The sequence below is a fragment of the Carassius gibelio genome, chromosome B22 (genome assembly GCF_023724105.1).
Source record: "Carassius gibelio isolate Cgi1373 ecotype wild population from Czech Republic chromosome B22, carGib1.2-hapl.c, whole genome shotgun sequence".
Lineage (NCBI taxonomy): Eukaryota > Metazoa > Chordata > Actinopteri > Cypriniformes > Cyprinidae > Carassius > Carassius gibelio.
In genome coordinates, this window is record NC_068417.1 from 1 (window position 1) to 22,350 (window position 22,350).

Here is a 22,350-nt window from a genome sequence, read left to right on the forward strand (position 1 = left end):
CTTTATACATAATAAATTGCGCGCATATATATATATACACACACACACACACACACACATACACATTTGTATACCCCACACACAAAACTTATAAATTATAAAACAATTTTATATATACATTTGATAATTATTACACATTTTTCTTTACATAGTTTTAGATATTTACTAGCTATTTTTTTTTTTTTTTTTAATAAATTAAACATTTTATAAATTGTATATTTAATTTCTAGGAATTTTATGTACTAAAACAACAACATAAAAGATACATAATACTACATAATTAAAACCCATATATAATTTTGACATTACACGCATATAATTGTATATGCATTTATTAGAATATCTATTGTATAATTTGTATACATTCAAACATTTAATAAATTGTATATTTATTAATGATATATTTAATAAATGCATCCATTTTTGTTTATATTTGGGGTCTGTTGTGACTAAAGTTTGAATCACAGCAAATTAGTAGCAGCAACGGTGGTTGTGATGTCACGGTTACCTGCTCAGCATCTTCTCTCATCTTCAAACATGCACACAGAGACACATGAACAGTTGATCATTCATGAACTATAGAGCAGAGTCACTCAAAGTGTGTGAGGATCCTGAGATCACACGTCACACTCACCATCTTGATGAAGGAGTTCTCCGCCAGCACAGAGTAGTTGGACATGGGCTGAAACGAGACGAGACGGAGGCTGGATTAGTACAGGATGAAGTGCTTCTACTTCCTGTTTTAGTGACACAGAGTGTCCTTCTGTGACAGGGACTGACCGGCAGGGGCTCCTCTTCCTCCACGGTGCCGTTCTGCACCGAATCCTCTCCTCCGGCCTCACCGTGATGGTGATGATGGTGGTGTCGCTTCTTCTTTTTCTTCTCCTTCTCCTCCTTTTCCTTCTTCTGCTTTTTCTTCTTGTGTTTAGAGGATTTCTGAACAGGAAAACAATAGACAGTTGCTGTAATCTGGTTTCAACTGAGCACAACCATTATTTTATATTCTTCTGCTGACTTTTCAACAAAAATCAGTTCCCAGATGAATAAAAACACCACTATCGTTCCTTGCCTAAACACGCATAAGATCAGGAACAGGTCAAGTGACCTGCTCCTCCCATAAAGCACTCAATCAACTCAAATACATTCAATCAGCAAACCCAGTACTATATAAAACTCACTGAGAGTAAGACGAAATTTATTGCAATACATTTTGATATTCTTGTGTTAAATTAAAAACAAAGGTCTATTTTTGTGCTTTATTTCTAATGTGCATGTACACAAACATACATGCATACACACACACACACATAATATATAATTGTAAAAAAAAAAGATATCTTTTGTTACTACGTTAAATACAAATAATTTTAGTTGTTTTGTTTAAATATGTATTTATTTTTATGTTTAATAATGTTAATGTAAACTGAAAAATTAATATATTGTTAATTACTGTTTAATTTTAATTTATATCATGTTTATTAAAATATAAATACATATATAATATTGTTTGTTATTAAAAGTAAAAAAATGTTTAAAATGAATAATTTGTTATTTATGTTTAAAAGATTAAACATTTAATTGTTAAATTTGTATGAAAATTAAAAAAAAATGTTTTTTAGACAGCATATATTTACAGATGATTAATGTTTAATTCAAAACTACGTCTATTAAACAAAGTATAGCTTTTTAAAAAATATTTATTTATTTTAATACAAATAATGTATTGTTATTCAATGTTTAATGTAATTAAACAGTATAACTGCTTAATGTTTAATTAAATTGTGCTATTTATGTTTCCTTAAAATGCAAATTTTTATTGTTGATTAATGTTTAATTTAATTATAAATAAACACAGCGTTTTATCACATATATTTACAAACGTGTTCATTTTAATATATTTACTTATTTAATGTTTAATTTAAATCAGTTTGTTTATTTTAAAAGCAATGTTTTTTAATACAAATATTATTTAATGATCATTGTGTTTATTTTAAAAATATCTGAAGATGAACACAGCACTGCCAGTGAAACAAACAGAAAAACGGTTTAAAAACAAACAAAAAAACAAAGCAAAACTCAAAAGCAGTTGTGTAAGCCCCACCGTGTCCTCTGGCTCGGTGTCTTTAGGCTCATCAGGTTCAGATTCTGGGATGGCCGCAGAACTCATGTCTACAGCAGTCGAGGGCACAGTCACCTCCTGCAAACAAACACACATTAAAACACAAACTTCTCCCTGCTTTCAAAACCGTCCAGAGACCGAAGAATGACCAGCTACACTATGAAGCATGCAGAATTGAACAACATCATGATCAAGAAGAAGAAAAGCTGATTTGATTTGGGTGAATTGTCACATTGGGAGAAAAGGGTGAAGTAGTGCTGAACCTGCAGTGAGAAAGTGACATTTTGGCTTTTTCGCTTTTGAAGCCTGTGTTCATATTAAGAGGAACCGAGCTAAGATATTTGGGCAGATAAAAAATTAATAAATACATCAAGTCCTTTCGGTCTCAGGTGACCTACATTCGGTTCATGAGGCAAAACCTGAGCTGTCTGACTGGAACCGCAAGAACTGTCAAGAGTCCTGGCTGTTTATGATAAGCATCCCACATCAGTGATCGAGACACATTTACACCTCCGCACGTGCACACATGCATCCTGAGCTAAAACAAGGAAACGCTAAACACACACAAATGTGCCAGACCTGTGAAAAACAGCCGAAAATAAGACGGGTGCGACAAAGAGATTGGCACGTCAAGAACAGCGAGAGCCCGGAGGAGGGAAAACATGAAACAAAGGCTCAGACCAGAGGGGGAGGAGAGGGAGAGAGAGGGACCGGACCTGTGCGGCGGGGGGGACAGGAGCGCTAGAGAGCCAGAAATCCAGATCCGAGGCCTAGAAGAGAAAAGGCAAGGTGGATGGAAAATGAGTCCAATCCTGTTCGACTTGAACAGAACCAAAAATAACAAAACAAATGCCCGGACAACCTCAGAGAAACAAAACCAGCACATATTTAATAAACATGTCTGTTACTGCCACTTCAACGGCTTTTCGTTATAACAGAACGCAATTTTTTTCTGTTATATTTCAGTTAAATTAATTTATGCATGCATGTACGCGATTGTAAATGTGGATGTCATTTGCGTTTTATTTAAGCAAATATAAATAGCTAGGTTGCTGCGCCCCCTGGTGGTACAGATTTTAAGAAACGGGAATTTTCATTGTCAAATATTAAACACATTGTCACATTAAAATTAAATAATTTATCGTTAAGGTTAAAAATGCAAGACGTAGATGGAAGAAAGCTATTAATATAATTTTTTCATACAACGATTTCAGTTAGTGTGCAAAACCTTAATTATATATGCAAGCATACGAGTCCCTCAAAGTCTAATTTCGTCGTACTCACATTACACAGCAATAGCAGCCTACTGAATGCAGTGCGTCACAGTAAAAGTCACCAAGCCACTACAAGATTCCTGACCCTCATTTTGAGATTTGAATATTTTAATATATACAAATATACAGGAAAAAGTACCGTATAAATTTAGGCTGAAAATTACTTTTTATAAAAATTATAAAATAATTTTTATTTTTTTTATTTTTCAGTATTTCCCACTTTGTACTACTGTCAAATAATAGCACACATTAGAGCATAACCTATTTATAGTATAACATAATTAATGTAATATTCAAAGTATAAATAAAGCAAATGGCTAGTGTTTGTGAGGGAGAGGCTGTAAGAAGAGCGTTTTTAACGAGAATACTTTAATATCGGTCCAAAACCAATCATACCTCAGCAGATGTGGATGTGGGCGGCGCTGCCGCCTCTTTGGTCTCCTCTGATTGGACAGGCTCTTCTGGCTGGGACTCCAGAAGCTCCTCCTCCACTTCTTTGTGTTTCTTCTTTTTCTTCTTTTCCTCTTTGCTCCTCTGCAAAACACCCAAACCACCTTTTGAATACTAACGAAGCAGAATTACATTAAACACCAATATTCGCTCACAACTGTCTTCTCACCTTCCTGTCCTTCTCCTTGTCTTTCTTCTTCTCTTTCTTCTCTTTACTGCTCTTCTTCTTGGTCTCCGGCGGGACGCTCTCGCTGACTCGGTCCTCAGCAGGGCTCTTCAGCACCTCTGGACGGTGGGTCCTCACCGGAAGCTTCTCGCTGTCTGCAAGCGGCCTGGAAAGAATAAGAGAAACAGAGATTAGATGGACAGAAAGAGGAGGAGAGAGTGAATAGGAGAGAGAACCAGTCACATGGATGCTAAGAAAAGGGGCAAAAGACTAAAGGCCTGTTCGCAACAAGTCTGATGTGACAGGGTCACAAAAGTTTAACATTTCATCAACAAAAATATTTTGCTGCACCAAAACTATACACACCTTTGGTCTTACAACTACCAATCAGTGTTGAGAAATGATAGGTTTGAAGGAGTTTGCTTTGTTTTACTTAATCTTGTGGTGCATTTGTTTTGTGTCAGAAACTGAGATTTGGTGTGAAGAGGCCTTCAAAGCAGTACAATATTAACCTGTCCAACAACAAGCAGACGGGTTTAAAATCTCTGATCACGAGTATCAAGGGAAAAGTCAAAGCCAGGCAAGGCTGTCAATGCTGACGTATACACACTAACATTAAACATTTTATGACTGGGGTCAGTAAGATTTTTTTATTTACCTTATTTTCTGGACTATAAGTTGCACTTTTTTTCATAGTTTGGCTGATCCTGCGACTTATAGTCAGGTGCGACTTATCAAAATTAATTTGACATGACCCAAGAGAAATGAACCATGAGAAAACATTACCGTCTCCAGCCACGAGAGGGCGCTCTATGATGCTCAGTGCTCCTGTATCTACACTGAAGACATAGAGCGCCCTCTCGCGGCTGGAGACGGTAATGTTTTCTCTTGGTGCTTGGTTCTAAATAAATGCGACTTATAGTACAGTGCGACTTATATATGTTTTTTTTTCCTCATGACGTATTTTTGGACTGATGCGACTTATACTCAGGTGCGACTTATAGTCCGAAAAATACGGTATTTATTTTTTCCGGAAAGATTGTGAAACCCTTTTATTTAGCGAGGATGCATTAAATGGATTTCGACAGTAAAGACATTTAAATGTTACAAAATAATTTGATTTCAAACGAATCTTGTTCTTTTGGGGGTAAAAACAAGACTTCAATAAAAATATTAAGTCGTACAGCGGTTTTCAACATCGTTAATAATAAGAAATGTTTCTTGAGCGGCAAATCAGCATATTAGATTGATTTCTGAAGAATCATGTGACGCTGAAGACTGGAGTAATGATGCTGAAGATTCATCTGTAATAATATTTCACAGTTTTTACCGTATTTCTTTATCAAATAAATGCAGCCTTGGTAAATAAAGTCTTACCAGCCCCAAACTTTATAACCAAAGTGTTCAAGTTGTAGCAATGTGACCACAGCCAAAACCCAACTAGCAGGTGAGCTGATCAGTCATGCACAATGTGTTTTCGACAAATATTATTCGGTCCAACAGTGACATACTGCAACTGCCAGGAAAAACAGGCGTGGTAATTGGGCAGTTGATTCCACCGGGTCACGTGATCGCAGGAAGTACTTACCTTGAGCTAAAACCAGATAGCAGACTGTCAGGAGGGCAGATGCGTGCGTGCGTGAGGGAGAGAGAGACAGATGGAGAGAGACAGAAGCAGACAGCACCGTGTGTGAGAGAGTGGAGAAGATACAGGAGAACTGGAGATAACAGAACATGGAAAACCCAACAGATGCAAAAGACAACTGGATTTATTTTGCATCTGTACGAACAGAAACTCTAGACTCATAAACCAGCTAAAGGCGGTTTTAACGAATGACCGTGGCAAGAAGCATGAAACTGAAAACAATATCTGGAGGGAAAACAAGTGGTGATACTGAAAATAAAGTGGTAATTGATGTCCTCAGATCAACAGAGAGTGTCTCAGACCAAACGTCAGACACAAAACAACAAGAACGTGGAGAATTTCCTAAACTGGATATCAAGGAATGAGAGTTAACACGTACAGCTAGTGATGCACTGAAATTTCAAAAAGTGAGAAAAAGAATTTCGGACAAATTTGTTTTGTAAAGCCAAAATCGTTAATTGAAACAGTGACGTTTTATTTTTACTTCTCTGATTTGACCATATCAACGTCAATTTCAAACACACAACACTTCATGAGCATAAGAGAGTTACATTTCCATATATTTAAATACTGAAACTAAATACCAGATTCAGTCATTGGCTAATTGGAAAAACATTGTGGATTATTGCTGCAGAACATCAACTGGTTTAAACTTGTTAGAATAAAGAGACTTAAACATAAATTTCAGTTTTGCTAAAAAATTCATTTCTGCACATCACTATATGTAGCACATGTATGCACTGTAGGTGGTGACAATGTGGTACATACTTGTCCAGATCGATGTCTAGAGCTCTATGAGGGTCGTTAGGATCCTTATCGTCATCGTCACTTGGTAAGGCATTCTGGGAACCAAGACACACCAACATTATTCTTTATGGTTTTATGGAGAACAATTTTAAGTACTTCTGAAATAACAGCTTCCCACCTCTGGCATCTCCTCTGTGACTATGTCCACATGTTGAGCGGGCGTGATGTCTTCCTCGCTCTCGGGACCCGAATCCGCCTTCCTCCCTTTTCCTCGCTTCTCACGCTTTTTCTTCTTTTCCTTCTTCTTCCTCTCCGCCTTCTCCTTCTGCTGGCGCTCTTCCTCCAGCTTCAGGTACTGGTCGGACATGGGCATCCCTGGACCAAACAAAAGACAGTAAGTTCTAATAGTAATAAGTGTGTTTTATTCTATATGAAGATGAAGCAGTTTTTATTCGATGTGGATAAGATGTTAGGGATGGGTAGATTTGCTCACCTGGGACTTTGAGAGGCACACTAAGGTCGATCTGCACCACCGGAATGTGTTCTACACCTGGCGCGTCGTACACCTGCAATTGCAGACATGTTCTAGTGAACTTAGAGAAGTAGTTTTGGGAGAAACTTCGTTTTTCAAAGATCTGAATCATTAGAAGCATTTGTTTTATAAAATGGTTCACGGTTTTGAATTGATTATTATGATGTTTTATCAGCTGTTTGGACTCTCATTCTGACGGCACCCATTCACTGCAGAGGATCCATTGATGTGCAAGTGCATAATGCTAAATTTCTCTAAATCTGTTCAGATGAGGAAACAAACTCCGTTTAAATTTTTATGTTAACTATTCCTTCTAACGACGACAAAAAAAAAAAAATACATTTTCCAAATGATCTCTGTTTTGCTCATATGTAATGACATTTTTTAATGTATTAATTTCTGTGGTTATCATGCCCAAAAGCCTATGTAAATTGTCCCTGGAACGGAAAACATTTGTATCAACAAATAAAAATAAATGTTGGTATATCTTATACTCTACACATGCCATTAACATTGATACAGATTATAAACAATTTGGGACCTAAGACCGATCCCTGCAGTACACCACAAGTTATGTTTATGTAGATTTGTGTTCATTAATTTCAATAAATTGTAGCCAATTTCTTAAATAACTACGCAAAACCAAGGTTGCTGAACTGAATAACATATGATACAAGTTTAGAACTTCTAATCAAACAAAAGATTAGTAAATGCTGTTTCGAAAGCAGTCATCACTAATTTCGGCTTTAGGATTATGTGATCATTCGACTGAGTACCTTCTGAGATGATGGTGATGCCTTGATGTAGAATGGGTTGTTGGCCTGTTCCTGCTTCCTGACTTCCCTCCTCTGTGTAAAATCGGACAGGTGCATTAAGATGACTGTATTTTCACATTTTCTGAAGGTCTGAAGGACAGCACGGACTTACCCTGGCCAACTCTTTCTCATCAACCTCAGTGTTTCTTGATCTGTAATGCTTGGGTTCTTCTTTAGCGAACACAGCTTTGGGCTTCTCATCCTCAGACTCGCTCTCTGACGGAGGCTCATTGATCCAGGCGTCGAGATCCAGACTAGAGGGGGAAAACAACAGCTAAAACATATATTTCTATTGATACTCTTGAGATAGTCAATAAATGACTCACCCTTCAGGTATAGGCACTTTCTTCTGGGCCTTGGGGGCCACAGGATTGAGTTCGCCGGCGAAGAGAGCCGTTACTTCCTCGGCCACCTCCACGTTCTTCTGCTGCAGCTTCTGGATGTACTTCACCAGCTGGAGGATGCAGGATGCCTGAGGGGAACATCATGGTTAACACCGTCTGATTGAGTGTGTGTGTCTGTTTCAAAGCCTAATAAATCATATTATTCAAAACCCAACTTATGGAAAAAGATTGACATTAGCATACTGCTAAGTTAATGAAGTCAGACAGAGTTGGCTGGTTTTAGCTGGTTCTCTAGCCTTGTCATAGCTGGTCAGTGGTCAACAGTCTGGTTTTTTGGGCTTTTGACCACTTCTTTATCTGGTCTCAAAGACTCAACAGACCATACCAGACCCCACTGTAAGGTTTGCTGGTCTTAGTGAGTTTAAGATGGAATTAGTTGGTCTTTTGATCAGCTAAAACCAGTCAACTAGCATTTTAGCACATCGCTAGCTTGCAGCGCTAGCATTTTTGATTGTCACGACACACTAGAAGGATACTTGTGTGACGCCATCGTAGATTTGGCCAAAAACGGGACATTCAAAGTCGCAATGAAACAGAAGTATCAGGAGAGTTTTTCTTTCATGTCGTGAAGGATTTTGAGATTTTGGAATTTAGAATTTAATTTCCATTTCATTTCAAATAATTTTGTGGCCTAGTGTCTGGAATAGCCTTCATTCTAGGAGTCTTCCTATGATGCCAAAAAACTGCCAGCTCACCCCTTCCAAAAAAAATTAACCATGGTTTTTCTATAGTAAAAGTGTTGTAACTATGCTTTTTTGGCCTTTTTTATTAACATTTGTACAACCACAGTTTTACCACAAATAGCATGGTTAAAATATGGTCAGTGTAGCCGTGGTTAATATGAGGTTCTGGTAAACCATGTTTTCACTATAGTAACAATGTTTTTTTTTTTTTTACTAAAACCATGGTTAATTTTCGTAAGGGACGAGATGTCAGAATAAAGCTTCGCCTCACCCTCTCCTGCACTTCCAGGTTGGCACTCTGGACGAACAGCGGCAGTCTGTCTATGAGCAGCTGGCTGGTCTCTTGCGCAGCCTGGCTGTCTGTCTCGCCTTCGTGCTTCTGCAGCACCGTCGCAAACAGCTTAGCCGCATTTTGTACATACACCGCCTGGATGTGACCGGGCAGGGTGGCCACTTTGGGTCTCAGCATGGCCTCGAGTGTCTGCATTGGGTCTTCCAGATGCCTGTGAGGAATAAGCTGTTAGCACGCGGTTATATGGTTGAACCTTGAAACTTTCCAGATCGTCATCACGTACTCTGAGAACTCGCCGCAGATCCACGCGGCGGCGTAGAGAACCTCGCAGATCCCGTTGCGCTGCGTGTTACCAGTCAGCAGGTGTGCATTGTCCAGCAAAGTGGCCATCTGAGCCACGGCGAAGCCTCGGATGGCTTTGACTCGGATGGCGACGTCCAGCATCTGAGAGGCGATTAGGTGGCCGTGCCTTGTGCCCTCCAGACGAGTCAGTTCGACCAGGATACTGATGTACCTGGAAGAAAGAGATTATGTAAAATTGTAACTGCTAAAACTGTGTTTTAGAGACGGTTCACAAAGTTGCATTTAAAAATGCAAGATGCATGACAGTGGAATGGGGAAAACACAAAAGGTCTTGCAACTACGTATAAGAGCTGATTTACACAGAATTCTATTTTTCATTAAAAAATGTGAGATGCAGGAGAGTGGAATGAGAAAAAACTGCAAGTCTTGGGAGTATATTTAAGGGTTAGTTCACACAACACGTTTTCGCATTTAAAAACAGGAGACACATGGCACTGAAACAGGAAAAAACTATGTTTAAGGGCTGGTCACACAGTATGTGTTTCTGCATTAAAAAAGGAGGACAGTAGAATGGGAAAACTACTCCTAAGTGGTGGTTCACACAAAACGTGTTTTTACATTTTAAAAATGCAAGATGGTGCAATGGGGGAAAAACTAAAGTTCTTATGACTATTTTTTTTTCTTTTCAAGCATAAATTTATTTTATCTTGAGCTGTCATACATGAAAATGCTCAAGATGAACCAGATGGATGTCTTTGACCATTGCACTCACATGTTTTACATAGAAAATCGACAGAAATTCTATGTGAACAGCCCCTAAGGGCATACATTCCTGATGTTGAGTCTTACCACTCAAAGTTGGTGATATACTGGTAGTTGCTCTGGCTGCAGATGTCGATGATCTTGGTGAGCAGCTCATCTCGGTAAGTGGTGCCTTCCGCTTTGTCCACATGGAGCATGAGCTTCTTCACGATCTCCATCAGGTTCTTCTTCGAAACCTAGTTGAGCGCATTTTCCACCACGTTTTAGTAACCTCATATATTTGAGCTCCTCACAACTTCAAGACTTCAGAGGAATGTTTAAATGTTGTACACACCATGCCATAGAGCAGATCCAGAGCTCTCAGTCGGATCGACTCATCTTTGTCGTCCAAACACTGCAGGATCAGGTCCTTGTGCGACTGCACAGACTTGGGGTGCGTCTTTAAGATCTTGGACATGGCCAGAAGACCCAAGTACTTCACTGGAAGAAAATCACAGCATCTAAGCGACTCTTGCATTGAAGCGTAGTCTCCCTGTTTGCTAACTTTAGCTATATTGTATTAATGCTAAATAACGTTTTAGTTCAGTTCTTCTATTTAGACAAGTCGGCATGCAACGGAAGTAGCAACATATATTTCTGTCTGTATTGCGAAGTACATCTGAATGAAATGGATTATGAAAAAGAAAAGAAATATTGGTTTTCCCCCCCGAAAATTGGCACTTGGTTCTATCCATTGGTAGTTGATTGGATGGAGGCAAATCTGAACGTGAGCTTGCAGACAATTCTGAGTCTGAATGGACAAAATTATTGGAGAAATCGTGCATAACTCACCCAAGAGACGCCTGGCATTTTACAAGAGACACTGTTTTACAATTATTAGGTCAAAACAAGTGATATACTGTATAAACAATGTCAACTTCCATTTCGTGCCGACTTTAAAATCTGCTGAATTTAAAGCCTTTAAAATCTAAAATGACTAATTTCTTATTACTGAAAAATCTGCATACATAAATATACATGGAGAAAAAACACACACACACACACACACACACAAAGACAATGGGAAAACACAAAGACAAAGACAACAAACACACACCCCCACATGAACACAATTGGACTTTTTGCTTTGTTTTACTCTGCCAGATTTGTAAAAATTAAACGCATATTTGATTTAATGCAGCTGATGGTTTAAATGAACACAAAATTTGATAGACTAAATATAGATGCATGACAATTGGAGCCACATTTCTGTGGTCTTGGGCAATTAGGACAGCGCAGGGTCTAGCTTTGTTGATGCAAAAACAAAATGTACAAATACACTGATCTATTTAAGGAACACATGGGGCTTCAGGATTGACAGAATGCCAAAACATTCAGCTGGAAGTAAATATCAAACGGTCCTATGAGGGAACTTTGAGGAACAAAACAAGGCAGTCCAGGATTCACAGAGCTAGTCTACAGCCAGCTTGACTGGGACTCTGATAACTCGAACTCCTGCAAGATAATTCAGATTACTTGATGCATATGTCTTGAAATGCGTTTGATTTTTGGAGGAACCTTTTCCAGTTCCTCAGGCTATAAAGATAGGATTGACTCTCGCCAACTCCCTATTGTAGTACGGAGGTGTCTTCGAGTTATCCGGGATGGAGATCTATCATCTACAGGGCCAGAGGTGGGGCTCAGAAACACACAGACAATGAGAGAATGACACACTGCAGGCATTGACAGAAGGCTCACAGTTCTGGTCCGAGTCTTCAATCAGGATTCGCAGTTTCTGCACACAGAGCTGCGGACAGGAGATAGAAATGGAAAACAGAAGAGACAAAAGCCATTATAACCCGGTTTAAAACCTTTCCACACCATCTTACATCAATGGTCAAAGAGGAAGCCAACTTAACACGGGTCAAGTACTTGTTTGAGAGCCACGGATTCAGTTTTAAAACATTAGGTAAGAGACATAAACAGTGGTTGACTGATGGCTAAATGCTGATCTCTAGAGAATTTACATAAGTCAGACCTATTAACTTATTCATTAATTTAGCAGATGGTTTTACCGTAAGTGACTTTTAGTTATGATAATTGCTCAAATTAAATATTAGAATATTACTGGCTCAACATGTCCAATATTTACTAAATAAAATAACAACAACAATTATATTTCTGCATGTTAGACTAATAAATGAACTGTAGGAAAATATAGGAAAAGACAATAAATAATAAACAATATTAAATAACTTGCATTTAAAATGTATTAAATTGTATACATTTATATGTATTCTTTTAAGTATTTTATAAACTATATTAAAAAACTTCAGGCATTGGCCCAACATATCTAATATTAACCGAGTTCACATAACTACAATTTCAATATTTTATATGTTTGTGCTTTAGATAACCTGCTTCTTTATTTCATTTAATTGAAATCATATGAATGGACGGACACAAAGATAAAACAAAACTATTTTCATCCAAGGACCTGAAGTATCAATGTAACGTAAAGAAACCACTCTAGAAATGTATCAACAAAGCTTAATTATGAATTAACAGACTAAAAATGCAAATATAACGTTTAAATCAAACTGGCATGGAAAGGGTCCACTTTAATATTGAATATAAATCAGTGATTCGACAATGGCCCACCTGTATGCTAGCACTGTGATTGGGCATCCCAGAGGACAGCGAGATCAACACTGAGGTGAAACGGGAGAGAGAACCGACATCAATAACTATTTTAAGAAGTGGGTGCTCTAGTACAACACCGGGTCACGGCACCAAATACTGACCTGCTATGACCGTGTTGACACATTCATAGAGAAGCGACATGGCCGAGGTACTGAAAGAGCAAATAAGAGGAAGGACAAGAACATAAAGAAATATTATATTTAATTGTAGTATTTTTGGCCAACTTGAGCGCTGTGGAGCGTTTTAGTATCACTGTTACCTGTGGATGAGATTTGTTAGGGGCTCAATCAACTTCTTTCCCAAACGAGGCTCCAACGGTGTGAGAGCACCAAACTAAGACAGGGAAAGTTCATTAAAGAAACTGACAAAAGAGGAGAATCACTTCCTTTTCCAACCCAACACATATCTCACCAGTTTAATGATCTTGATGAGAACCCAGTTGTTGGTGGAGGAGGTCATGAGTTTGAAGAACAGGGGTGCCAAGGAAAGGTAGTTCTTGGGATTTCTTCTGGCCAGTTCACAGATGACATTCACAGCTGCTGACTGGACACCTGGGAAACACATAATTGAAACAGTTCAAGTGGAAGCCTGAAATATTACCGTTTAGTAGGGCTGGGCACAAAACAAAAACCTATTTTTAGATTAATCTGAAGGTCTGAAAAAGCCGCAAATTGATCGTTTCAGGTATTTATTTCAGCAAACATTCGATACAAGATCTGATTGATGTGAATCTTATTATTAAGTCTTCTCCACTAGATGTCATCCTCTTATTTACCTTGCGCAATGTTAAAACGGAAATCCAGCAGAGGTACTGTTGACAAGAACCTAAAACAAATATGCTTGATATGCAATGCTCAGGTGTAATTCTATAGGAATACTTTAAATCTGCGGAAGCATCTGACGTCACGCATAAGGCGCCATGATTTCTGCAATTGATGACTAAATGGCGCAGATGCACTGTTTTGTTAATCACACATATACTAAAAGCGCAATGTGTTTTCAGCCTCTGTCATCTCACTATATGATGATATGAACACACTAATGTCATCGCCAGCTGCTCGGAGAGTCACTTCATTAGCATTTTACCATTTAATTGGAGAAAACTACCGTCATATCACATACACAGCAGCTGCAAATTCCTCAATGCAACCCGTCAAAATAAAGGTTTGGGTTAACATGAATAAACTGTGTCAGAAATGTAATACTATTTAGCAGTCTTAAGACTTAATGTTATGATAAAGCTACTACTACCACTACTAATAAATATTAATAAATCTTTATTTTTAATTTTAACAGTAAACCTCTAGTGCCGCACTTTGTTTGACAAAAAATAAAAGGGTGTAATTTTCACTTAATGCTTTATGCCTTTTTTTACAGTTTATAGGGCCATTTTATTGTCTAAAAACCTTACATAAAAAATAGATTTAAAATACAGGCCTGTGGCTCTTAATTTTCCATTTTTTTTAATTCACCATTTGAAAATTTATGCTTGCTGTTATATATATATATATATATATATATATATATATATATATATATATATCAAAAGCATTTGTATTAAAACTATATTCACTGATTGTAATCTAAAAAAAAAAAAGAATCAAGAATGGAGTCAAATGGAATTGAGATATTGCGAACTGGAATTGAATTGAATCGGGACATCTGAATCAATACCCAGCCCTAACGTTTAGCGAGATATGTTTCAGCATCCGTACCAGGATCTGGGTCCTCCAGCTTCTCTTTGAGGCGTGGGAAGGCAGGACGAAGGGACTCAGGGTACTTCAGGAACACTTTGTACATGATCAGCACCGCCTTCTTGCGAATGTACGGCTTAGTGTGGGACATCTGAGATGGATGAAGGTTGAGACTGAATGAATGTCTGCTCAACGTCAATATTTGCCTGAAGTAAACACTGTAAATGGATTTACCAGAGTCATGATGTCATTGGCCAGGTCACGAGCAAGGTCAGGGGTCACGAAGCAGGAAAGGCCAGTCAGAGCCACGCCAGTGTCATACTGGTTGGGACTACTGAGATCCTGTTGAGCGATTGAGAGATATAATTTTTTTATATTTCAGCAAGTTGTTAAGGCAGTTTCTCATCTTAATTTCGTTTAACCTGATGTACTAATTAAACTAAAAACAATAATGGTATCTCAGTGATGGCAACCAGCATAATCAAAACAAACAGGGGTGAACGGGAAGCTCAAAACGCACCTTGCGGATCTGATTGGTCGTCAGCATGATGACATCAGTCCCCTCGTGAAAGCATTGCGATGCTGCAAGGTAGCCAATTCGCTGAAAACAAGAGACGAAAGAGACATTTATGAACCCAAATAAAATAAATATCTTCATATAAACAAAAATATGGCTTTGTCTGTGCTCTTTCCATTTAAAACCACTACACAACCACTACATTTTAATCATGACCCAAACAAAGATGCTGCATACATGCAAAAAGAGTAGTTTTTGATTGACCTTTTTCAGAATGGTTTGACTTCAGTTTTGTGAAACTATACATAAAAATATCTGCATGAAACAAACAGCAGACAAGCTGAATGAGAGACAGATTCACTCTCTGCCAGCAGATGGCGCTTAAAGTATTTTCTTGGTTTGTGCTGTAAACAAAGCAGCGCTGCACTTATGAACTTTAATATGCATTATACAGAAACAAGATGAAAAGAAAAAAATACCATCTAAACTTTTCTAAAGAGAGCAAGTTCCCCTCAGACATGCATTCATATAAACTTATACTTCTAATTGAATCGTTTGGCATCTCAACCGATTTGAATCGTCACATATTTGAATTGATTTTCAACCGGCTCACGGTTAATCATTACACGCCTAATTAAGTCTTACCAGAAATATGTAAAAAAAAAAATATATACATTTCTATGACTTAAATTAAAATGCAATGAGTCATGTGAACCAGTGTTGCAGTAGAAAGAAGTAAAGCTAAAATTTAGTTAAATATTAAAAGTAAAAAAAATAATAATAATAAAAATTAATATATATATATATATATATATATATATATATATATATATATATATATATATATATATATATATATATATATAAAACTAACGAAAGCGGTTCTCAGTCAGTGTAATAATTGGAAATAAAAAATACAATACTAATATTACAGACTTAAAATATAAACATAACTTTGCTATCAGGTCCTAAATAATACTAAAATAGCATATAAATAATAAAAATGTTGTGGAAAAACCTCTGGATCTGGTCTGACTGTGACTAATATTATTTTCCACGTCACCTCTCACCTTGAATGTGAATTTGGAAGAGCTCATCACCTCCACGATGTTAAACGCAGCCCAACTGACATCATAGCCAAGCATCTGCAACTGTTAGGAGGAGAACACAAAAGAATCAGTGACGGCTTGAGCTCAAAGCATTATGAAGCAGATCAGAAAGGACACAAGCAACAGACGCTCTTACATAGGTGAGCTTGCAGACTGCATTGGCTTTAACAGCGATGTTGTCCTGTTTGAGTTCTTGTTTGATCTCATCGATGCACGTGGAGATGTACTTGGCCTGTAGAACGAACAAGAAGTATTGTTAGAAAGAGTGAGACAAAAATACAAAAAGATGGTTTAGCTTCCTGTTGCCAGCAGCATCTACCTGAACTTAACTGAACTTTAACAGAGTGTGCTTTACCATATTTCTAACAGAAAGTATATCTACTTCATCGGAATAATGATAGTTCACCGAAATGACATCATCCTTGCAGTTACAAACCCGTTTTTTTTTTTTACTCGCAAAAAAAAAGAAAAGAAGATATTTAGCACAATTGTTCAAGCTGCTCTTTTCCATATAACTAAAGTGAATGGAGGCCAGCAGCACAAAGGACTGAAATCACAGTAAAATAAAATAAAACAAAATTATTTTATATAATATTCTAAAACTCATTTTTAGTTGATAATGTTCATTTAGTGTAACTATGTACTAAAATAACAAACTATAGACATATTTATAAAAATGTAAAAAAAAAATACCCATAAGAAAATCACTAAAACTTTTAATAAAATGAAACGAAAATAGAAAAAAATATTCAAAATAGTACTTAAACCACAATAGTACCAAATTATTATGGCGTGTTTTGCAGTGAGAAAAAAAGAAAAGGGTTTTTAAGCAACATAAGGGCTGATAAACGACAATTTTATAATTCTTGCATTTTTTTAATTACACAGTATTTTTGTCAAAATATTATTACAGAAATCTGAGGGGGCACTTTGAACAGGCATGACGCGTCTCTGACTAAAAGTGCTGATAAACCACAATCGCTCAAGGCCAGAGTCATCATTACATTGTGATTTAAAAATAAATTCATTAAAAACACCCAGCGTACACACACACACACTCTTTCTGCATCTCAGAGACACACAGAGTGCTGTTGTACGGGCGAGTGTGCTGGTCATGTGTCTTTAGTCATGAGACAACCAGAGCAATGCCACAACATGTGAAGGGGTTAGAGAAGCGTTCCATGGGCACAGAGACGCAGAGCAAGACGTCTTTACTGGGGTAAAAAGTGTAAATATGTGGTTAACTATTGTTCTAAAAAGATTTTTCAGGAACATCTTTACAAACTCCTTGTGACCCATTATAGGTAATTTAAGCCCAGAGAGATGAGAACACAAGCTGAACAAAAGTTCTTCAGAAGGTTTTTGATGTATTGTGGGTCATTTTCACCCAGTGAGATTGAGCATTATGGGTGATTTCAACCTAGTAGATACAAAAATATAGGTTCTCCAGAAGATTTTTCAGCCCACATCCCTGGAAAAACCCTTGTGAATGAAGCATTATGGGAGAGTTTAACCCCATTTTTCTATAGGGTTTCTATAAGGTTCTTTTCCCAGCTTTACAAAATTATCTTAAATGGTGTATTAGGCCTAGAACTTCTACCCAGTGAGATTGAAAACATGGGATAAACAAAGATTCTCCAGAAGGTTTTCTTCATGTAGTTCTTACGATTGATGCATTATGGGTAACTCCCACCCAAAGAGACCGAATCAAAAAATGGGTCTTCAGGTTTGATGCATTAATGTTAAAAATGAAACTCCAGAGGTAAACCAGTCGTCAAATCGTCACGAATGATGCATTGTGGGTAATTTCATCCCTGTAAGAATGGAACATGTGGGAATAGATTGTTCTCCAAAAGATGTTCTTGTCCAGTCCTCATTCAGCTCCAATGAATGGTGCATTATGGGTCATTTCAGCCCATTGCTGCGACTGAAATATTTGTCAGTTAGCCAAGAGTTGGATTTGACGAGCTCAGCAAACCGTCACTGAAGTATGAAGATGAACTCAATGTCCTTCCCAAGCAAACAAGAGAGCACAGTCTGGAGAACAACCTTCATTCCCTCCTTTACAAAAACTAACCAGAAAACAATTGACAACTGAAAAATTAAGCATCTACAATGCACCAAAATGCTTCAACTCCAAAATTGTAGGTTTTAAATTCAACTACGATGTCCAGAAATAGCGTTTAGGTAGGAAGCTCACTAGTTTTGAGCCCTAGCCAGTGCTTTGGAGAAGTACACCCACCTCTTGTGGAAACAAATATAGAGGTCTAACACGAAACCACTGGCAGAGAGCGAACAGAGCACGGTCCGACGGTTCATTCAGGAGCCCATGAATATTTCACAGCACTGTGCGCTGTTGGCCAGGTGACAGACACCATATCTAGGTCCACCGGCACAGGTTACATTGACCAAGCCTGGCTGATACCTGACTCCAGATGTTTGCAGATTAAACCGGCCAGGAGACCAGAACCACGGGAACGTTAAAGCAGAGAATAAAGGAAGTATGAGTTTGTGCGACTTAAACTCAGTTTGATTTTTAACTATAAAGAAAGACGGCGACCAAGCAGAGCAAAACCAGACAAGATCTGAATCAAGATTGTAGTGTGAAGTCACTGTAATGAGAAGCCAAGTACTTCTGCAAAACCAAACACCTGGATTCAACTTTGCGTTTACAAAGTAGAGCTGCCAACTAGTACTCGATTATAAAAGTAGTGCAGAAAATGTCGTTATTGATATGTAGATTTTAGTAATATTTAAATACTATTTAAGTTTTTTTAGATATACTTTCAGATTTTTTGTAATTGTTTGCTTTTCAAAAATAAAACAATTTCTTTTTCTTTATCAGTTCTAGTGTTCTGTTACACTAGTTCCAAAGCCAACATTTCTATATCTTTTGCAACTAATACTTACATTTCAGGTTTATTGGAATTAACACTGTTTTAATAATTCATATTTTAGTTAATAATGTCCAAACCGGCACAGTTATTTACATTGTCCAACACCGATAAACCGATAATGCTTTTCATATTATCTCTGATGTATAAATGGCAAATAGAAAAATTCTATACCAATTCAAAAATAAATAAAGATAAATACATTAATCCTTTTAAATGTTCTAAGTGAATTTGGCCACCAAAACTTTTTAAAATGATTCATTTTAGGATTTGTTAATAAATTATTAGTATTTTTAAAGATGAACTTAAAGTAAGCTAAATGTAAAAATAGTGGAAATGAGCATGAATAGTTCAACAGCCAATATAAAGAGAGATTTTTTTGTAGATGGGATCATGGTGCTGGTTTTTTTTGCCACAGACTCAAGGCCACATCGGACAAAGCGGGTCATCCAGGAAGGTCCACCCTGCGTCAAACTGACACGTTCACTGGCTATGGCACATCACAAACACCTGACATCAGTGTTCGGAAGGTTTATTGCATTAAATAACATGTAAATTACTGACCTGCTGTCTGCTAGAAAGGCAAACCGGTGACGAAAACCAATATGAATCTCCTAAAAAGGGAACAGTATTGTGATGCCATAAAAGTGGGGAAACCCTATTTGTGATTATAAATGCTAATCTTGTATGCTTTTTCAAAGGGAGGGGCGAGGACGGGGCACATTGGAGCAGAAAATTCAGCTTTGTCATTATAGGTAACCAGGCAGCCTGAGGCCTACAATTGATTCCACATTTCATTCATCAAAACGTACATCACAAGAAACCAGCGATTCTCATCCCTGATGCGGTGTTCGAGCTGACAGTTGTGATTTTACTGTGTCCGTAACTTCTTAGCTTTCTACCTAGGCAACATTTCTGTCCATCACAAAAATGTCTAGTAATAGTAGTATATTTATTTAATGCCGTATCAGCATCCAAGGCTATTTTTTAACGGCCAAATGCAAGTGTATAAAATACAATGAAAACTAGCAAACAAACAAACGCAAGCTATATTACACAAGATTTTTAACATTAACATCTGATAAAAAACAATTCTACAACTTTTTCTGCCAAAATTTTACTAAATAACTCTTTAAGGGAGTCTCACAGAGATGTCTAAATTCAGCGTTATAAACCAGTTCGAACATCTGAATCAAACATTTTTGGGCATCATAAGTACACCACAACATCAAATGTTTAGAATTGAACATTTATTGGCATCACAGATGCATTCGAACACTCAAATCTGTCGGCATCATGACTGCATTCAAGCATTCGAATTAAACATTTCTGAAAAATTTTAATGCCTCTTCATAAATTTTAAATAACGTTTTTGGGATTTATATGAATGTTCGAACCTTTTAGACATCACTGATTCATTTAAACATATTTGAATACCCGAACTGAGCATCATAAGCACATCAGAATGTTTCAAACTAATGCAAGTTAAATGTTCGCTTGAGTATTTTGTGTTTTATATAAATAATCGGTTATTTTACCATTGCAGGAGCACTGGAACGTTTGAAATACATATTTATTGGTGTTACCGGTGCGGTCGAACAGTCGAATCGAACATCTGTCAACATCGCAGTATTCGAACATTCGAAAAAAACATTTCCGAGCGTCGCTTGCGTCATCATGCGCGTTCGAATCTTCGAATCGAACATCACACGAGCGTTCGGACATGCCCAGAAAATGCTGTCTAGACAGGCAGCTCACTAGTTGTTAAGACACGGCCAAATCTCATGACACACATAAGTGAGCCCAGCAATTATGAATTGACATCTGTTCTTTAGCACACCCAGTCTGTTTATAACATTTATAATTACACGGTTGATTTGTATCAAAAACAGGACGGGATCAAATCTTTGCAGAGAGCATTTATATAACGTTAAGTGTCTTAACCGTTAGCGATGCTAACTGTCCTCATGATAAACAAAACGATGACCGACTGTTCTTACAACACAAACAGCTGTCACCTGCCACACAAACACTTAAAAACACTGAAATTATATGTTATTGTGTAAAAAACAATTGGTTGTTATCTAGGCAGGTTATATCGGGTTAGCTCACCTGAAATCAGGTGATTTGAGACCACTGACACGAGATCAGCTTAATTCATTTATACCAGCTGCGTTTAATGTACAAAAACATCCGACTCTGAGGCAGAGTCGAGTAACGTTAAATGGAAATAAAGGGATAGAGTGCCTCACCTCATCTTCCTTATGGTTCCTGATGCCACGTACTAAATCCTGCAGGTTTTTATCGAACATCCGATCGATGCTTCCCTTCACGATCTTCAGAGCCATGATGATCTCCCTCCTGTCCTACCGGACCGAACCGAAACACGGGCTTTCTGTGAGTACTGGCCGGCCCGCTGGAGCGCTAGTCTCTCATTCAGTCCCGAACAGCGGCCTGCACAGGACGGCTCTCGCTCCTTCAGTAAGCGCTGATCTGCAGCGGACCAGTGCAGGAAATGGCTGACAAAAATGGCGAACCGATCACCTGACTGACAAACCCAGCCACACTGCGACGCGACGCACGCGACGCATCCCTGCGTGACGCTTCACAGATTCGTTTCACATTGCATAAATAAAAACTTCTAATGAACTAAACCTTACTTTCTTTAGATATTATGTTGAATCATGGAGTGTTTTCTAACTAAATATTTTCTGAATAAAAAAATAAAAACTTCGTATTTGCTCATTTAATGTACTTATGGATGCATTTGTCACGGAGATTCCCTCTTACTGTCTTTTATTATAATTTATTCTTTTAATAAAATGCATTGGTTAATAAAGCGGTCTACATCGCAACACCAGATGATTGTTTACGCGTCGCTAATCTATGCGTTTATCGTATAATATCAGTATTTTATATATAAGAATAACTAGAAAAGCCAATAATCCTGATCTGATAATTTGCTTAACTCACGTTATTGAAATGACAATTATTCCTATATACATACATTATATATATATATATATATATATATATATATATATATATATGTGTGTGTGTGTGTGTGTGTGTGTGTGTGTACCGTAAAAAGCAGTCTATACTATGAAATATGTACTAGGCAGTACGTTATTATCATATTCTGAACAATATAAAACACGGTCCTTCTATGAAAACATTCAAAGTTGTGGCCATCATGCGGAATTTTTTATTTATTCCTTCACGGATACTAAAAAAAAAAAAAAAATCTCAGACCAAGTTACAC

At 37.5% G+C, this 22,350-nt stretch overlaps 1 protein-coding gene across 3 annotated transcripts; it reads right to left on the reverse strand.

The window, feature by feature from the left end:
* Positions 1-376: 376 nt before the first annotated feature.
* LOC127988210 (AP-3 complex subunit delta-1) lies at positions 377-21,666 on the reverse strand. 3 transcript variants are annotated; one of them, XM_052590839.1, is made up of 29 exons: positions 21,341-21,666; positions 16,331-16,426; positions 16,156-16,236; positions 15,089-15,169; positions 14,803-14,910; positions 14,590-14,719; positions 13,286-13,425; positions 13,134-13,207; positions 12,976-13,025; positions 12,833-12,882; positions 11,930-11,978; positions 10,527-10,672; positions 10,280-10,428; positions 9,411-9,641; positions 9,107-9,338; positions 8,075-8,220; positions 7,861-8,002; positions 7,710-7,781; positions 6,895-6,967; positions 6,580-6,776; positions 6,423-6,496; positions 5,598-5,621; positions 4,013-4,175; positions 3,790-3,927; positions 2,836-2,889; positions 2,102-2,197; positions 781-936; positions 635-682; positions 377-529 (listed from the first exon to the last, which is right to left on the reverse strand). In XM_052590839.1, the coding sequence occupies exons 1-29, from the start codon at positions 21,434-21,436 to the stop codon at positions 428-430; spliced, it is 3,198 nt and encodes a 1,065-aa protein (XP_052446799.1). In that variant the 5' UTR covers positions 21,437-21,666; the 3' UTR covers positions 377-427. The 3 variants fall into 3 exon arrangements, with proteins under 3 accessions (XP_052446799.1, XP_052446801.1, XP_052446800.1); XM_052590841.1 differs by lacking the exon at positions 2,836-2,889 and having other exon boundaries at positions 378-529; positions 21,341-21,631; XM_052590840.1 differs by lacking the exon at positions 5,598-5,621 and having other exon boundaries at positions 413-529; positions 21,341-21,629.
* Positions 21,667-22,350: the final 684 nt, after the last annotated feature.